General features: G+C 37.8%; 2 protein-coding genes across 2 annotated transcripts in view; one reads left to right on the top strand and one right to left on the bottom strand.

The window, feature by feature from the left end:
- Positions 1-17,174, top strand: part of LOC137397036 (endoribonuclease Dicer-like) — a 133,853-nt gene that overhangs the window by 91,607 nt on the left and 25,072 nt on the right. Inside the window, exons 13-14 of the mRNA XM_068083318.1 lie at positions 10,976-11,105; positions 16,698-16,783. Of these exons, the coding sequence (XP_067939419.1) occupies positions 10,976-11,105; positions 16,698-16,783 (216 nt within the window). The remainder of the gene's footprint in view (positions 1-10,975; positions 11,106-16,697; positions 16,784-17,174) is intronic.
- Positions 3,970-5,645, bottom strand: LOC137397037 (cell division control protein 42 homolog). Its single transcript, XM_068083319.1, has 2 exons — positions 5,410-5,645; positions 3,970-4,683 (listed from the first exon to the last, which is right to left on the bottom strand). The coding sequence occupies exons 1-2, from the start codon at positions 5,618-5,620 to the stop codon at positions 4,193-4,195; spliced, it is 702 nt and encodes a 233-aa protein (XP_067939420.1). The 5' UTR covers positions 5,621-5,645; the 3' UTR covers positions 3,970-4,192.

The raw sequence follows: 17,174 nt of genomic DNA, 5'->3' as shown, positions 1-17,174 counted from the left end.
GATCCTATCGAGATTGAATGATAACTTTTGTCTGACTACGGTTGACAGCCTAAAGTGTGCATTTTTATTCGAGTGTAACGATTCAAATTGACAAAATTAAAAGTTAGTAAAAACTTTAAAACATTAAAAATAATGTTTCAATTTGATTTATGCAGTCTTTCACTGTCTTACCCCTTCTGAATCTGTATATTTACATCTGGAGTTGAAAAAAATTGATCGCGAACGATAAATTTTGAAGTGACAGCGATGATTTTCGGTTCAATTAGATGTCGCAATGAGCGTAGTAATTTAGTTATAACTTTTGCCAAAGAGATTATTGATGCATATATGTACATTTGCTTGGCCAGAAAATTTTTTTCTGACTAATCAAAATTAATCTTATGTAATGTAAAAATAACAACACAAGGAATAGATAAATTTCAGAGGCAAGATAACTCGCGTTTGTGTGCCTAGCAACGTTATAAATACGGGAGAATGAGTCTCGTGTGAATGAGTAATTAAGCCCTAGCAGGCCACATAAAATGAGTTGGCGGGCCATGTGTTTGACACCTGGGGTGTAGGGTTTTCATTGCTTGTATATACATGTACACTTGTCCTATCTTGGAGTGTCAGTGGTGCAATACAAAAATCTATATCCTATATGTATATACCTTCCGATTACATGTCACGGTAAGTCAACCTTTATAAATTCAATGCAGATATCTTTCAGCTAAGCTGTGAACTCCATCTTGTGAAGCATGTCATGTTTGTGATCGTAAATAGCTGGTTCAAGTCTCCGGACTTTCAACGGACTACCGGTGGAAAAGGCCGTCGTTAGACGTGACAGTGGTGTATATATATCTTCTTCCAAGAGACATATGGGCATGGTTCAACCACTAGCAGCATTTTATATTTAATAAAAAGCGTTTTAACTGCAACCTGAAGTTTTGTCGATTTTAATCTTGATTCACCCTTGCAGTCAGATCACGTCAAATGTCGAAAACAATCGCAAATGATAGAAAAATACCGATGCTTTCTAATAACATCTACTAACATTTTGCGTAAGTGTGCTTTGCAAAGTGGAAGGTTTCACTTTGCAAAGTGGAAGGTTTCACTTTCCTAAATAAAAGCTTCGGTGCTTTGTAACCATTTCATTTGACAGCAACGGCGAACAGAGAAACCAACGTCTTAGGCACCTTGTAAACACCCTTGTCAGTAAGAAGCTTACCAGGATATAACGCCGGGCAGCAATTACTGCTACTGAGTCATCTTGTCAGCGGTCTGTAAGCTAGTGTTGCATCATTGGGCAATCCCTGACAAGATAACCAGCGGTCAGGGATAAGAGGCTTGTAATATACTCGTATGGCCCCTATCAGCTTGCTCCGAGTCTGCTAATACATGTACAACAAATATTTGATTTCTTTGTCATTTCCTGGTAGGTTATCGGAATTGTACACTCTTGGGAGATAAAATAAGCTCCTTGTTGTTGTTTGCTTGCTGCCCATAAACTGGCTGCAGAGGCCTAGTTTTGCACCAGTGCGTTTTACGCCTTGAAGCACGTGCGTTTGCAGGGTTGTCTTATGAAATATGTAGAAATGGTTTTGATTGTGTTCCTGTTTTTTATCTTTAGTTGAATGTCCGTATTGGGAACGTAGTGAAACCTGTAGTAATAACAGCCATGAAATGAACAAGCAGGTATCTATTAGAATGCTAAATGGTTGTAAAAATGAAATATACGTGATAGTAAATTGATATGCATGTACAAATTGTGCACACTTGGAAGGTAATGAATTGTAACAAGCCATGTGAAACACAAACAATAGTACAACTTGATACCTACTTGTACCAAACATTGTGAAAGTGGAATAATGATTGAGTCAATATTATCTTCTCCTTCCTTAAATAACTACTGGTTACTTACTGCTGACTACTAGTTTGTAACATGCTGCCAGGTTTTGGCATTCCAAATAAGACAGTATAATGTATATTTGGTCACAGGCCGATCATATATTAGAACTGAAATAAAAATTTGAGAATGTATTACATAATGTCTTTGTAGCGTACAGGGTGGTTCACACTATATCGCCATATCTCGGTGGTGTTGCCACAATACTTCGGCGATCGGCGATGATAACAATGTTCACACTATCACAAACCCATCCGTGTTTGCATCAGCAAATACTCCGTGAGGTAGTGTTCTCATTTCTCTCTTTAAATTCTCATGAAGAAACCTTTTTGTTTTCGCATGCTTGAATCAAATACTAGTCGCGCAGCTACCATCATAAATGGAAATGAAAAGATCGCGCAATCCTCAACCGCGAATTACTATCGCCGAAATGGTTCACAGTAAAGAGGTAGGGCCTAGTCGTCGATGCTCGGCGAAACATAGGGGAATTTGATAGCTGCAAACTTTCCCGACGTAACCGCGTTGCTTCGTCGATGCCATCTGTTTACGGTTCACATAATCGACGATGAACGCCGAAAGGAAAATACTATCATACAGCGATATAGTGTGAACTAGCCTTATATTGAATGAGTGAGAAATGACTACAGAATATTCTAGGAGTGACAAGGCTGACTACATGTACTGACGCAGTGAATAAAGTGTTATTGGTTGTTTAGTATAAAATGTTGGTATGTTTAGAACACTTTTCTTTTGTTTTGTCTCATTTGTTTATTCAGTCAGCTGGGGAGTTATGGCAATGCTGCCATTGTATTAGCTCTACTGGCGACTAATGAATTCTCAAACTATCATTGAAAATAATCTGTTGGCCAATCGTGTGTTTAGCCTGTTGGATCACTTGCCCTTTCTCAAATATCAGCCTCTAAAACTGTTGAAAATGGTACTGTAACCTTTCTATGACCCCACATCATTATTGCCCCATACTTGTATGTTGAGATACCTTATGTCTTAGTAAGCCAGTTCTTGCATATTTAGTCGCAGCACCTGCGTCTTTAGCTGCCATTCTGTTTGCACTCATTATGCACTCAATGACCGACCTCTCTGCGTGACCATGGCAGTCAGTTGTCTGGACTTCGACAATTAAAGGTGTTTTACTTGAGAAAATATATCTACAGGTATACATTTTACAACTGGATTTCAACAAAACATTGTTGGGCTGATGTTTTAGGGCCAACATCCCCTAAAACTATTAACTGTCAAATCCTGAACACAAAACATGCCCCTAAAACATTGGCCTCTGTAACTGCCCTTTTTGTCAATACTCACACAGAGGAAGCGCTGGTATCACCATTGTTAAGTTATAAGTGTCTTTATCCAAAAACCTTATAATTTCTTTGTTAGTTTTGGTGGCTGGTAGATTTATATAGGATCTTCTGATAGATTATAACATCATTTGCCTCGGGTTTAATGAAATTCAAGCCTGAGCTCACATCCCCAGCAAGGTACTGTAGCTGAAGCATTCTGTACAGTTACATTACCTCACAAATGTTATCATTAAATCTCTACTTCTGGGTCGCTGCCAGTCTAGCAGGAGGAAGAAAGGAGAGGCGACACGCTGATACATGTTGATAGATTGCCATAGCCTGGCAAGAATACACAAGTTAAAATGGACCTCACAGGCATGTCATATGATAGATTGTTGCCTCAGTTGCTATATGATATTGTTTTTAGTGTTACTTTCCTTTGCTGGAGGGGGGAGGCTGATGTCCCTCTCGGTTTCTTGTTTGGAATGTCAAAAGGGCTAGCTAGTAGATACGCCTAGTTCCGTTGTTTCATACTTGCTACTAGGTCATCTTTGAACCTTGATACTTCGCTAAACCAAAACACTTGTTTACAATTACCATAAAGGTCTTATCACACGTTTGATGTAGATAAATTAGTGGGTATCGCAAGCCAATGGCAGATGCTAACAAGTATTGCAGGTTACGCTCTCACTGGGTTTCGTATACTTTAAATTGCTAGTGGTAAGGTGTGATTACATTGGTCAATTAACATAATATCTCCGAATAATAATGGAAATTGAGAAATGACGGGTGTAAATTGTTTATTTTCAACAAACAACTCTGAATAATGAAGCGGTTTCCTAAAAAACCAAATAAATAAAAATTAATAGGAAGTATAATGTTGCGAGGGAAGACTTGCTTGTGTTGGTAAAATACCGGAAAAGTTGAGGACATAAATAAAAAAGTGTGATTGTCACGAGATATTATCACTAACTGGTTAAATGGAAAAATAAAAATGAAGCCAGAGCTAGCGTTTAGACTTTCTGAACATGCACGGCAGCACTAACGCTTTCAGTTTGTCTATCGCTGACTCTCGGACGGTTCTCATTCTCATCACGTATTTCACAGGTCCAATCCATGCTGCCTTCATAGCTTCCTCATATACATTTGATAGTCCGTCCTTAGTCAGCGCTGATGACTCGCAATAGATGTGTACACGCTGCCGCATTAGATGTTTCTGTATTCTTTGCCAGGTTACTATGTCCTTTTGATTTGTGTTAGGATTATGCACCAGGTCTGACTGAGTTCCTACGAGGACTATGGGTACGTTTGGACAGTATAGCTCTAGTTCCTTAAGCCATTTCTCTTGGAGATTCTTGAAGGAGAGTTTGTTGATCAATGAGAAACACAAGACGATTGCGTCAGCATGGCTGTAGGCTGAGATTCTGGTTTTCAGGTCTTTGCTGTCTGTATCAATCGCTGTTCCAGTGTACTCTAGTCCCAGCATTTTCTGTTTCACTGAAAGACATAGGTTATATTAGTTAAAAGGTGAGATTAGTTAGAAATCAGTGAGACATCAATGTGAGACATACTTGAAAAGTGCGTTCATAACCAATATAGATGCAGTTTGGGATAGCAATCGATTTATGACAATGTTTATGGCGTATATTTCAAAATGCTGAAAGTCTCAGGCACATGGCAGCAAACATAGCCTGAGTACAATAGCAGATAAACTGCTCTTGGTGTTCGGCAGAGTGGTGTGACGACCAGTTTAAATCGAAAGCAAGCGCTGTGACCTATCAACACCGCTGATGGACACCATCCGTACAAATACATTCATTCCTATTCGTTAGTTACTATAAATGATAGATTTTTTTGTGCAAATTGAAACCAATTTTGTTTATAGTGAGAAAGTGAAATTGTATGTTTATCTGCTGTTTAGCGGTGATGACTAACTAATCAGCAGGTCAGCCACTTTTTTAGGTACATCAGGTTTATTAAAAGTTATCACATGAATGAAATATTCAATCACGAAGCTGAATATCGGCTAGTGTAAACACAGGTTCACAAATTTTCATGTTAAGGTGCTCATTTCAGCCGGTTTCAAGTTTCACGGTGATCATGGAGCCAAACAGCTGCTTTTTTAGCTTTCCTTCATAAAGAGAATTTCGTCAAAGTCACTCTAATCGTGTCATGTGGAGCAGAAACAAATAAAATCTGTAGTTAGAGAGATTTGATCCTCACCTTGATACTGAGATGCAATGGGTCTCCCACTGTTGACATTATATGGAAATGCTAGTCTCGTGGCGTGACTCCTGAGCAGCGATGTCTTGCCACATTTAGCATCACCAACTATAACCAGCCGAAAGTGACTCTTCCGTGGTGTGTTCCTTCCTATAAGATTTAGTTTCATGGTTCTTCCAGAATCTTGTGGTACTAGAGTATGATGCCTCATTTCTGCTTCTACGCACCGACTTGGTTTGGTTAGTAACAGAAGAAAATATGACCTCCTCCACTCATTGCACTCATATATATAGGGATAATCATGACCTTTAGGGTCAGTATGAGATAAGCCAATCATAACGCTAGTTTTTGGATTTTCCGTTATGTTTCGTCAGTCGTATTTCCTTGTTATTGTCATTCGGTTTATGGCAATAAGATTGATGTGGCGAGTTAAAATAAGCGTTCATGCTGATTCTGTTCTCCTATTGGCTGCTCAGGATAGGTCAGGTTGACAGGAGCGAGCACGTGGCCAAGAATGATGCAAAGTTGTTGCTCTTGAGTAATGATATGGTATTGAGTCAGTCCTCAACTGTTTCAGGGAAGTTCAAAAAATTGAGAACACCTACTGTCTCAGCATGAGCATTTGAAATGCAGCTAATGTCCAGTACAGTTATTGTATCCTTGCAGCGTTTGTAAATTTTTATGATTTAACATATCCTTATGTAGATGAACAAAGCTTACTTAATGTATTGGGAACTTAACATAAAATGCACCGTCAGACCTCGTTTCCTTAGTGCTCTGGCTGGTAGTCAGTCATTTTGTGCCTTTTGTTCTTGCAAATGAAGTCTGAAACTTTTAAATTTACTACGACCCTGGCAGTCCAGTGTGGCATGAGATATCATTGCTTGTAATAAGTGTGTGCACAGTTATTTATTCTTTTATTCAATTATTCCAGTGGTGCAGTTGGAGCCTTGCTGCAAAGTCATATATGCAAGGTCAATTCCTGTGTGATGCATTTTACTCTTAATCTCTTAGCATGGCTTTGGACAAACAGACAGACATGTTCTTATTATAGTAAAAACTATTCCTATAAAATTACCATTTCAAAGCCGAGCTGTTTTTATAGGTTTAACAGTTATGTTTTTTTCTGTACATACTTATCTTGTTCCTCAGTTATGGCTAACTAGGTCAGCGGTTCAGGGCACCAAAGCTATACAGGTCAAGTGCTCACGCTGACTCTTTTCTCATAATACTGGACCTTAAAAGCTAGTTTTGATGAGGGCTACGCTGATTGTATATTGAGGGGGAATGGTACATGCTCAAAACTATTTTACTAGTCATAAAAGGAATTGCTACAATGCTACGCTCGTTATTCGTGGCATGTTTTTAGGATTCAAAATTTTGTCTCGTTCGTAACAAGAATTTGCCAAAGAGACGCAAGAAATACAAAGGGCTCTGCAAACAAAACCCACTTAGGCTTACTTGAGAGGACCAGTTTCATCAGTATACGACATTTACTTCTGTTCTCATTAGAGAATGTGGTGCGTAGAATACAATCTACCCGTGAATTTAGCTAAACTAAATTGGAGAATATATGGAACATCGGTGATTTCAGTGACTACCTATTATGACATACACGGTTATGTTTCATCAGTAAGATAGAAATAGCATAAAATTGCAAGCCAATCGAGTTTTGTTACTTGTACATTTTTATCAAATATTTTATGCTTGCGAACAATGGAAACGAAACTGACAAATGTTGAACAAAAATTGCCGTGCAAGCTGTTCCGTTTTAAACATTTTTCACACTTTAGTCTTTCATATTTCGCAAAAGTACTGCTGAGCGAAACAGGATTGCACCGCTTTGACCTCTGGCTTAGGATTTCATATCTTTTTTAACAAAATATTTGTGTTAACCTACAATGTGTGAATGTCGATTAAAACACTTATTGCATGGTAACTCCAAAGATTCCCAATCCATATCAGCCGCAATATGCAGACATAGACCAAGTAGAGGACTGTATGGGTCATTATACTTTGATTGAACTCATTTTATGACCTGATCTAGGCAGGGAATCCAATTGTCTGCATGATTCAGACATTCCAGCAAGCATGCAATTCTTGGCTGCACTATAAATTCATGTTAACAAGCAGTCAACATGCCCCATCATGCCCTTGTTCAGTTATTAGCGTCCCTTATCTTATCTATTCGCATTTATTGTGGCTGACTCAATATTGCAAACCTCCACATCACTAGCTTTTCCAGCTGAGATTTTCCAAGCTTATCAGTAAAAAAACGGTTTCCTTCCCCGTTCCGTTCTGTGTTTAAAACTTATAATAATTCTGCATAGTTTCCTCGTGAAAGTTCATAAGGTCACTGATGTCACAATATATTGTACACGTATCACTAGGGTGAACTTACAATGACTATCTGTATCAGTTCTGTTTAAGCTGCTAGGGAAAGCGACTGTTTTATATTCACGAGTCAATCATCTATCTGCGACAGCAAATAGATGAAAAGCTTTATATGATTATAATTTAGCAGAGAATAAGGTAGTACGATACTTTGAGATGATGATGTGTTACACGAGTGATGCGCCTCGCCTCGTTTAACTGCTGCAGATGAATCCTGGTTGACAGCCAGTTATGTCATTAGTTTAACCCTTTCACTGCAGTCTATGTACAAATTTAGCTATCAGCCTACTGCCAGCCATTTTACAGAAAATTGCCGATTTTGCTTCATGATATAGGCCTGTGGAGCCTATACAGTTTTTTCTACTTCAAACTCTTTCTAGAACACTTTTGTTATATATTTTATTTTCAATTTTCAAATTCAAAATTTCAAAATTCAATGTATCTATACTTTTTTGCATTGCTAAAGCTATGTGAAGCTTCGGTCACTACGAAGCTATAATGATCCTCTACAGTCTACAGTGTTCCTTACTATTACAAAACTATTACTTTCATCACCATCAGGGTCAGTGCTGCTACTTAAATCGTCTGTGCAATCACAAAAACCTAAATCTGAATTGGCCATAAGGTCATCAACAAAAGTAATTATCCGTTTTCTAACTCCGGAAGTACTAACAAAACTCACACAAAAAATATCCGTTTTTTAGTCGGAAATTCCCAAACAAGAGTTTAAAATTGCTTCATTATTTTAGGCTAACTTTATAAAGAACAAACACTGTCGGACAACTCTTTGGACAACACTGTCAATACCATGGAAGTCCTAAAGATCGTTGGTTATGTTGTCAACGAATAATACATAAACTTCAGCTGCTGGGAAAGTCGCAAAAATGCGTCTACGGCATTCGACCATAGAAAACGCATAAATGCGTCTACGGCAGTGAAATAGTTAACACTCTATCATCTTTAAATTCATTCATATTTTCATAGCCAAGCAGATTATTTTTTTCTATAGAGCTGCGTTCGAATGTTGAAGTAATTTCTGGCTTGCGTTAGATTATATTCACTTTTTCGGATAAAAGGGCGTGGTATTCAGCAGTGAGGAAGAGCTCGAGACATTTTCGCATTTTCATCCTCTTAAGGCCCGACACACTATCGCTCAAATCGACGATTAGCTGTACGATTAACCGCAATTATGGACTGTTATGAAGTCATTTTGCGATGAGCCGTCAACGCAGTCGTTGCTAGCGACGATGTGATGGACTTTCAACATGTTAAACTTTGAGATCGATGATCGCAGCGATTAGCATCTCGATTGGCTGTTTGTTGATCGCATTGAATCCAATTTCAACAGTTGTGAAGATTGTTGTCAACTCATATTCCCAAGAGTGTCGTGATGAATTGCGTAATAAGATAACTAAAAGATAACTTTAAGGACCCGTGATATCACCAATGCAATTTTGAATTGGTCGTTAGTTAGGGATCAGCTAATCGCTCATAGTGTGTATACCTTATCGTTGGTGATGATGTAAAAAAAGGTAATCGTTGCAGTCCATCGCACAGCTAAACGCTGATTTGAGCGATAGTGTGCACAGGCCTTTACAGCGGTTGTCCGACAGCTAATTTGTTTATTCTTGCCCTATAGATGCTGCCACGGTATATAATTGGTATAGCCCAGCCCTTTTGCAGGTGTAGTTTTTTGGTTCAGTAAGGGTATCCAGTTCACCCAGTTTCCTATTTGAAAGGGGTTGACATGTTAATCGCAATCGGCCAGACCTATGCACAGGTGGTACCGTACTACATGGATTACAAGTAGCAGGTTGATGTGACCTGACCATAAGGTTTTACCGCGCATAAGGAACAAACATTGCCAATAACCAAACAGACTTCCTGATAGACTTCCTACCCAGCACAAGGGTTGTCTACACAGGCAGGTGCTTGTCATCAATACAACTACCAATAATCTTGGGAAATGCTTTTTATGGCATATGCACCATGCTCGATTTGTTGGTATTTGTTAGGAGTCGTTTTATACCGCCTCATTGGCTCACTCATCCTATGGCAAATGATAAGCTCGCCATTAAGATTGCAATAAATAATAGAAAGATCAGGAAATTAGCCTTGAACAGTTAATTTAACCGGCTATAAAATTTAATATATTGTAAACATATTGTTGCCGCATGTAGCATCAGGTAGCATCAAGGTAGTACCAGGCAAACTATGGTATGCAGACGGAACGTTTAACCTTGAACACATATGCATTGTTGGCTTGAAACAAGGTTCAATTAGATAGATGTAAACTTTATTCACACTGGTTAATCGTTTAAAGCAAATTAGACCATGAGACATAAAATAAAATTAAATAAAGAATAGTAAGTAAATTATGCCTTTTGAAAGAAAAAGATTTTTTTCATAACATGATTCTATAATGTGGATTGGCAAGGTGTTGGTGTCTGGTAAAAGGTATAACAGTTTTTGGGTTGGTAGGAATGTAATGGATGGTCAGGCAAATTAGAACGAAAAAAGTAGACGTACGATTCTGGTAAAATATTCTATGTAACGACACTGTAAGATGAGTGATATTGTTTGCTGAGATATATCATTTGCTAGACTATCCTGCTAAATTGTATGCTGCACGTAATATTAACCACGAAAGCACTAAACATAATCTTTTATACCAGAGGTAGCGAGTCTTGTATCATTATAATATTCTCTATATTTCCATCACGCGGATTATGCAGTTTTGGAGTTGTGTGCACGTAGAATGGCAGTACAATTAGTGTTTCAATGTACATCCACATGATACGGATTACCGCTAGCACTTTGTTATAAAAAGACAAAGATTTCTATGCCAAAGGTCATAGCGGCGCATTTGGAACTGCTCGAATCGAAATAAGACCCATTGAAGTGTGAAAAATGGAATAGCTTGCGCTGCTTATTCTAGCGCATCATCTGCGAGTGCTGTTCCCATCTTTCGCAAGCATGAAATATTTGGTAAAGATTTTCAAATAACAAAACCTGCTTGACGGGTAGATTTTTTTACCGTTTCCATATTGCAGACGAAGCACGCATGCTGATTAATCATGTCATGAAACAGTGATACACACATATGTTTCATTGGATCTGTTGTCATGGTGTTCATGAGCAGACCCATCTTATATTTAGCTGTGTTTTTCAGGTGAGTAACTTCAATCTCTATTTACTGGGAAAGAGACTTGAGCTCCAAGGCTATCTTCTGTCGGAAAAGTTTGAGCCTACCGAGAACTGGCTGCCCCCTGGCTATGTGGTTGACGATACACAGCCAACCAGTAGGTGGTACTAGATTAGATGTACATATACAGAAAACAGATTTAGGCATACAATTTTTCTAGCGTTTGGCCTAGCCAAAAACCTCATTTATTCTTTTATTTAGGTAATAAATGCATGTTTTTGACAAATCAAAGTTTTAGTATGGTAGAACTTCACTTGTTTAGACACCGAGAGAAACAATTTTTCACTGTGTGTTGCCATTGCACAACCAAATCTATGCTGACTTTTTTTCTAAAGCAGACCTAGAATTATACAGCAATAATCGGAGATCTGAGTAACTGGATGACCGATTTTCAAAGTCTTTTTTCTCAAATGTGCTTTTTCTGTGACTCCGTATGCTACAGGAGACTACAGAAAGAAGAAGATACGATATATTGTCATGAGATTTTACTTGCATATTCAGAATTTTGTTTAGAATCAGGTGATAGTAACAGATTTTGGCTAAAATCAGCACCTATTTTGTTATTCTGTAAATCATAGGTCACAGTCTTGTCATACCGATTGGCATAAATTTTTTTTGAAATCGTGAAAATTCTGGTTTTATGGCTGCTAGAAGCACATTCTGAGCTTCAATTTGACACCAAGAACAAGCATTTTGGTGTAGCAGTTGATTCACAAAATCGTCAAATGTTAAGCTGTGAAAATTTATATTTATTGATGGACATATCTCAAAAACTTCTGCATCAAAGATAATTATTTTTTCAGTGGTTAATAAGTACCTAGCTTCCAAACAGTGTGCAAAATTTCAGCTCTCTATGTTCATTTTCAGCAAAAAAAACTGTTGTTTTCCTGTATTCCGCACCAGCATTCCAGGACCAAGATCGTATGTCAGTTGACTAGTATCTCAAATAAAATTTTGTACTCCTGGAATTAAATTATAACTAATAATTTTTTTTTTTAATTTTTATTTCAAATAACTTTTAAATTATCAAATTCAAATGTATTTTCTCTCTGTTGCGCATGGGGTTATAATTATAATAGCTAACTGAAATTTCCCGAAATGCTGATGAAATGGGCTGAAACGTTCAACTTGTTTGTTCACATGCAGATTTTCACAGTTGATCTGAAATCCTGATCCCTATAGAAAGACAAAAAAACTATGAAAATTTTAAACTGTGTTTCCATGATCTTAAATAGCCTCTTTTTGACGATCACTGTAGCACTCCCTTGTTATTTTATTTGTACAAAAGATAGCTGGGTTTCTCTGGTTAATGCACCCAGCTCTTACACCGTATACTCAGTTTCGTGCTAGATTGGTATGATCTAGCGAACTTGTGATGGGGGAGGGGGGTGAAACGTTGTCTAGGCTTCCAGTGAGTTGGCTATCCAGCCCAGGCTCTAATTTGTGCATTGGTAATAGGTTACTTCTATTAATTGTTGTTAATTGCATTGTTAATTCTAGTTGACAATTGATAACTGCTGGGGCGCTTTGGTTTACAAGGCAGCTTTGTTGTGGGCTACATGTCATTGCTGTTCGTAACCAGAATTCTAGTAGCTGAAAAAGTACAGCTGCTGAAATTCTGAACGCTAGAAAGTACAGCTACTAGAAAGTACAGACGAACCTATATCTCACAGATATAAGTTTTTTGTATCTTTATTATAATAAGAGTCGTCTCCCTCGGCCTGTCCATCTTTCACCACGGGTGCATGTTCATAAAAAATATTGCATCAAACAGGATTCAAACTAAAGACTTCCAGAGCATTACACTGACACTCTAACACCTGCACCAATCAACCACCTTGCCGCAGTCTGAAATAATTGTAAAGGTATTTATAATGCCTGACAAACTCTTAGGACACACTCGACTGCCTGACACACTAGACTGCCTGACACACTAGACTGCCAAGGTAATAAAAACCAAGTTAGGTTATATTCACTCCCAGCAGCTTATGCTGACAATGAGAATGGCTATTCAAAAATGACCCTGCACAAAGCTTTATTAGATTTTATCAGAAAGTATCGCTATTTTTTTATCCTTTGCGATTGTTTTTGGCGTTTAAGGTGATATAACTGCTAGAATGTTTCAAGATTAATGTAAATAATATTTGATCGCAGTTAAAACTCTCAGAAGAAAAATATATGCGAAATGGTGTCACTAGCTGCTATCACAACTATAGTTGATATCAGCTATGGCAGCAGCGTTACTTGTCTTTATTCTGTCGGTTTCTTTGTAACAATAGGCATCATAATCACACTTTTGCTCGATCTGATCGTTTCAACTGGATCGGGTTTTGTCGATTTTAATCATGAAACATCCTGGCAGTCAATAATTTCAAACATCAAAAGCGATCTGAAATGATAGAAAAATACCAATAATAATGAAGCATATTTGCTGTCAGATCACTTCAAACATCAGAAACAATAGCAGATAATAAAAAATGACTGTTACTTTTTAATAAAATCTACTAAAATTTTGTGTAAGTTCATCTTTAAAGGCCATTTAAACTTTGCTGAAGCGAATTTAACCCATTCACTCTATGAAACTCCATTCACTCTATGGAACTCCATTCACTCTATGAAACTCCATTCACTCTATGGAACTCCTTTCACTCTATGAAACTCCTTTCACTCTATCAAACTCCATTCAATCTATGAAACTCCATTCACTCTATGGAACTCCATTCAATCTATGAAACTCCATTCACTCTATGGAACTCCATTCACTCTATGGAACTCCATTCACTCTATGAAACTCTATTCAATCTATGAAACTCCATTCACTCTATGGAACTCCATTCACTCTACGAAACTCCATTCAATCTATGAAACTCCATTCACTCTATGGAACTCCATTCACTCTATGGAACTCCATTCACTCTATGGAACTCCATTCACTCTATGGAACTTCATTCTCTCTATGGAACTCTATAAAACTTCATTCACTCTATGAAATGCCAGTCACTCTATGAAACCTCAGTCACTCTATGAAACTCCATTCACTCTATGGAACTCCATTCACTCTATGGAACTCCATTCACTCTATGAAACTCTATTCAATCTATGAAACTCCATTCACTCTATGGAACTCCATTCACTCTATGGAACTCCATTCACTCTATGGAACTCCATTCACTCTATGGAACTCCATTCACTCTACGAAACTCCATTCAATCTATGAAACTCCATTCACTCTATGGAACTCCATTCACTCTATGAAACTCCATTCACTCTATGGAACTCCATTCACTCTATGAAACTTCATTCTCTCTATGGAACTCTATAAAACTTCATTCACTCTATGAAATGCCAGTCACTCTATGAAACCTCAGTCACTCTATGAAACTCCAGTCACTCTATGAAACTCCATTCACTCTATGAAACTCCATTCACTCTATGGAACTCCATTCACTCTATGAAACTCTATTCAATCTATGAAACTCCATTCACTCTATGGAACTCCATTCACTCTATGGAACTCCATTCACTCTATGGAACTCCATTCACTCTATGGAACTCCATTCACTCTATGGAACTCCATTCACTCTACGAAACTCCATTCAATCTATGAAACTCCATTCACTCTATGGAACTCCATTCACTCTATGGAACTCCATTCACTCTATGGAACTCCATTCACTCTATGGAACTTCATTCTCTCTATGGAACTCTATAAAACTTCATTCACTCTATGAAATGCCAGTCACTCTATGAAACCTCAGTCACTCTATGAAACTCCAGTCACTCTATGAAACTCCAGTCACTCTATGAAACTATTCACTCTATGAAACAAGCTAAACCGTGCAAGCGGAAGGCCTAATCTCGCCAGCAGAACTTGCATGAGTTGACAGGCTGGTAGAATGATGAAATTGCTGTATCATACCTCTGTTGACACTGGTCTGTTGTGAAAGAGTGATTGATATTGCTCAATACATGGCCTGTCGGCGTGGCATCCCTACCATCATTCTGGCCACAGCGTAACCCTGTCAACTACACTGGCTGAGTCATGGCCTGCTCCAACAAGCATGAGATCACTGAGGAAATGGAACTAGATTATCAGATTTGTGTAATATATTATTTATTGATTCAAACTGGTCTTATGACAGTCTGGGTTGACATCTGAGATCTGAGTCCTTGGTCTCTTAAGTTCATATGTACGAATTCTGGTCTAACTCGAATTCTATTGAAATTGTAACTGTATCTTTTGAATATCTTAAATTATCTGTTGACGAGCAGCAGGGTTTGCCTCGCTGAATTACTGTTTGCGTGTTGTTTTATTCACTTGGCTTGACGAGTGGTATTAAACGCGGTTTTGCTATTTCATATTGCTTCAGTTTTGCTCCAAAAGTTGTAAAATTATTTGAGAAACAACGGAGAGTTGTCTTACTTTTTTTCAGATGATTGCCAGCAACCTTTCTCTCCCGCTCTTTCTCGCCCTTTCTCTCTCTCGCTCTCTCTCCTCTATCTCGCTCTCTCTCGTTCCCTTTCCCTCGCTCTCTCTCTCTCTCTCGTTCCCTTTCCCTCGCTCTCGGGTTGAAGAAGTTTCTCTTTGTCAATTGCTGATTCAATGGTAATTTATTGATCATTTATTGGAACCCTGGAAATGTTTTAGCTGAAAATTTTTTGTTAGTTTTTATGTAATCTTTAATCCCTTTGCTATCTTCAATGCATATAGTGTGTATCAACTGAAACGTCATAAGCACCCCCCCCCCACCCCCCAAGAGAAAGGCACCTTTCATCGAGATGAAAAATTTATAAAATTACGTAATTGGAAAAGAAAGGTATGTCAAGCATTTAATATCCACTTCAGAATGTGTTTAAAAGTCTATATCAAATTATTTAAAAATGGTTTAAACGCAGCTGCAGAAATATTGAAGAAGTTTGATATAAAACGATGTAACTACATTAGAAGTCATCCGGTAAAAAGTCATGCATGGACTCCAAAATTTGCAAGCTTCACTCTTTAGTAATACTGTGTTTCCATGCTTCGAGTGTTTTCGGAGTTTCCTCCACTACAAATTATAGAAACAGTAAAATATGAACAGATTTGATGCCATTTTGCAATTTTGCAAAATTTGTGGGAAGACATTCACAGTGAGACTACTATTCGATGTCACAAAAATGCTTACTGCCGGTGGATTTGATCAATAATGCCAGAGAAAGGCATTTTAAACACTATTTGTCCAACTATTTATTCAATTTTAATGGTTAACTGCTGTTTTGTTTTCCTTTTTTGTTGTTTTTGTTTTACTATTGTTGTATGGCCTAATTTAAACATAACATTTCTATTTGTAAAATGAAATTATTGCCAATAACGTACTATATATTTAAGTCAAACATGGATAACTCGCCCTCGGATAGCTCGAACACATGGTTAACTCGAACGGTTTCTTTGGTCCGTTCCCACGTAATGATAAATTGCTTTAGATAACTCAACCTCAACTCCGTTAACTCTAACAGTTTTTTGCCCAACGGCTACCATCTTACCAACTGATCAACAAGTGTTCAGACTATTATAGTCTGAGCACCTGTTGATCAGTTGGTAAGATGTTTTGGGGGGATAGTTGGGGTCCGCTGAGAGATAAAAAGTGCACTTTTCACCTTTGGTTAGCTCGCCGCTCTTGTTTGTTTTATCTTTGGGCATGACTTACAGATAGTCAAGAGGAAAGAACACCACCATCCAAGCCATCGACAGCAATTCCATACAACCTTAGAACCCATCACAGTATACCAGATAAGGTAAATTATTGAGTCGAACTTATTGAACTTGGATTTATTTATCCAATATTGATTGGCTAGTTCAAAGTTGCCATAGCTATCAAATTCTATAAGTCTTTGAAAGTGTATGATATTAAAATTGTGTTCATATTAGAAATTAGTCCAAAGGTTCTATTAGGTTAGCTCTACACGTCTATTATCTATACATCCATTGAAACTTGAAAATTCTATTTAAATCATTCTGTGTTCTCACAAAAGTGAGAACACAGAATGATTTAAATGTTGATATAAACTTGATAAAGTATATCAAGTTTATATCAACACAGATGTATGAGCCTGTTCACCGGTTTGCGCTTAATTACAATAACCAAACTTTAGTATATTTGGAGTTGTCCTTCAACTACTTTTTATA

Source organism: Watersipora subatra, chromosome 5, assembly GCF_963576615.1.
Source record: "Watersipora subatra chromosome 5, tzWatSuba1.1, whole genome shotgun sequence".
Lineage (NCBI taxonomy): Eukaryota > Metazoa > Bryozoa > Gymnolaemata > Cheilostomatida > Watersiporidae > Watersipora > Watersipora subatra.
This window is presented reverse-complemented; position numbering and strand designations above follow the sequence as displayed.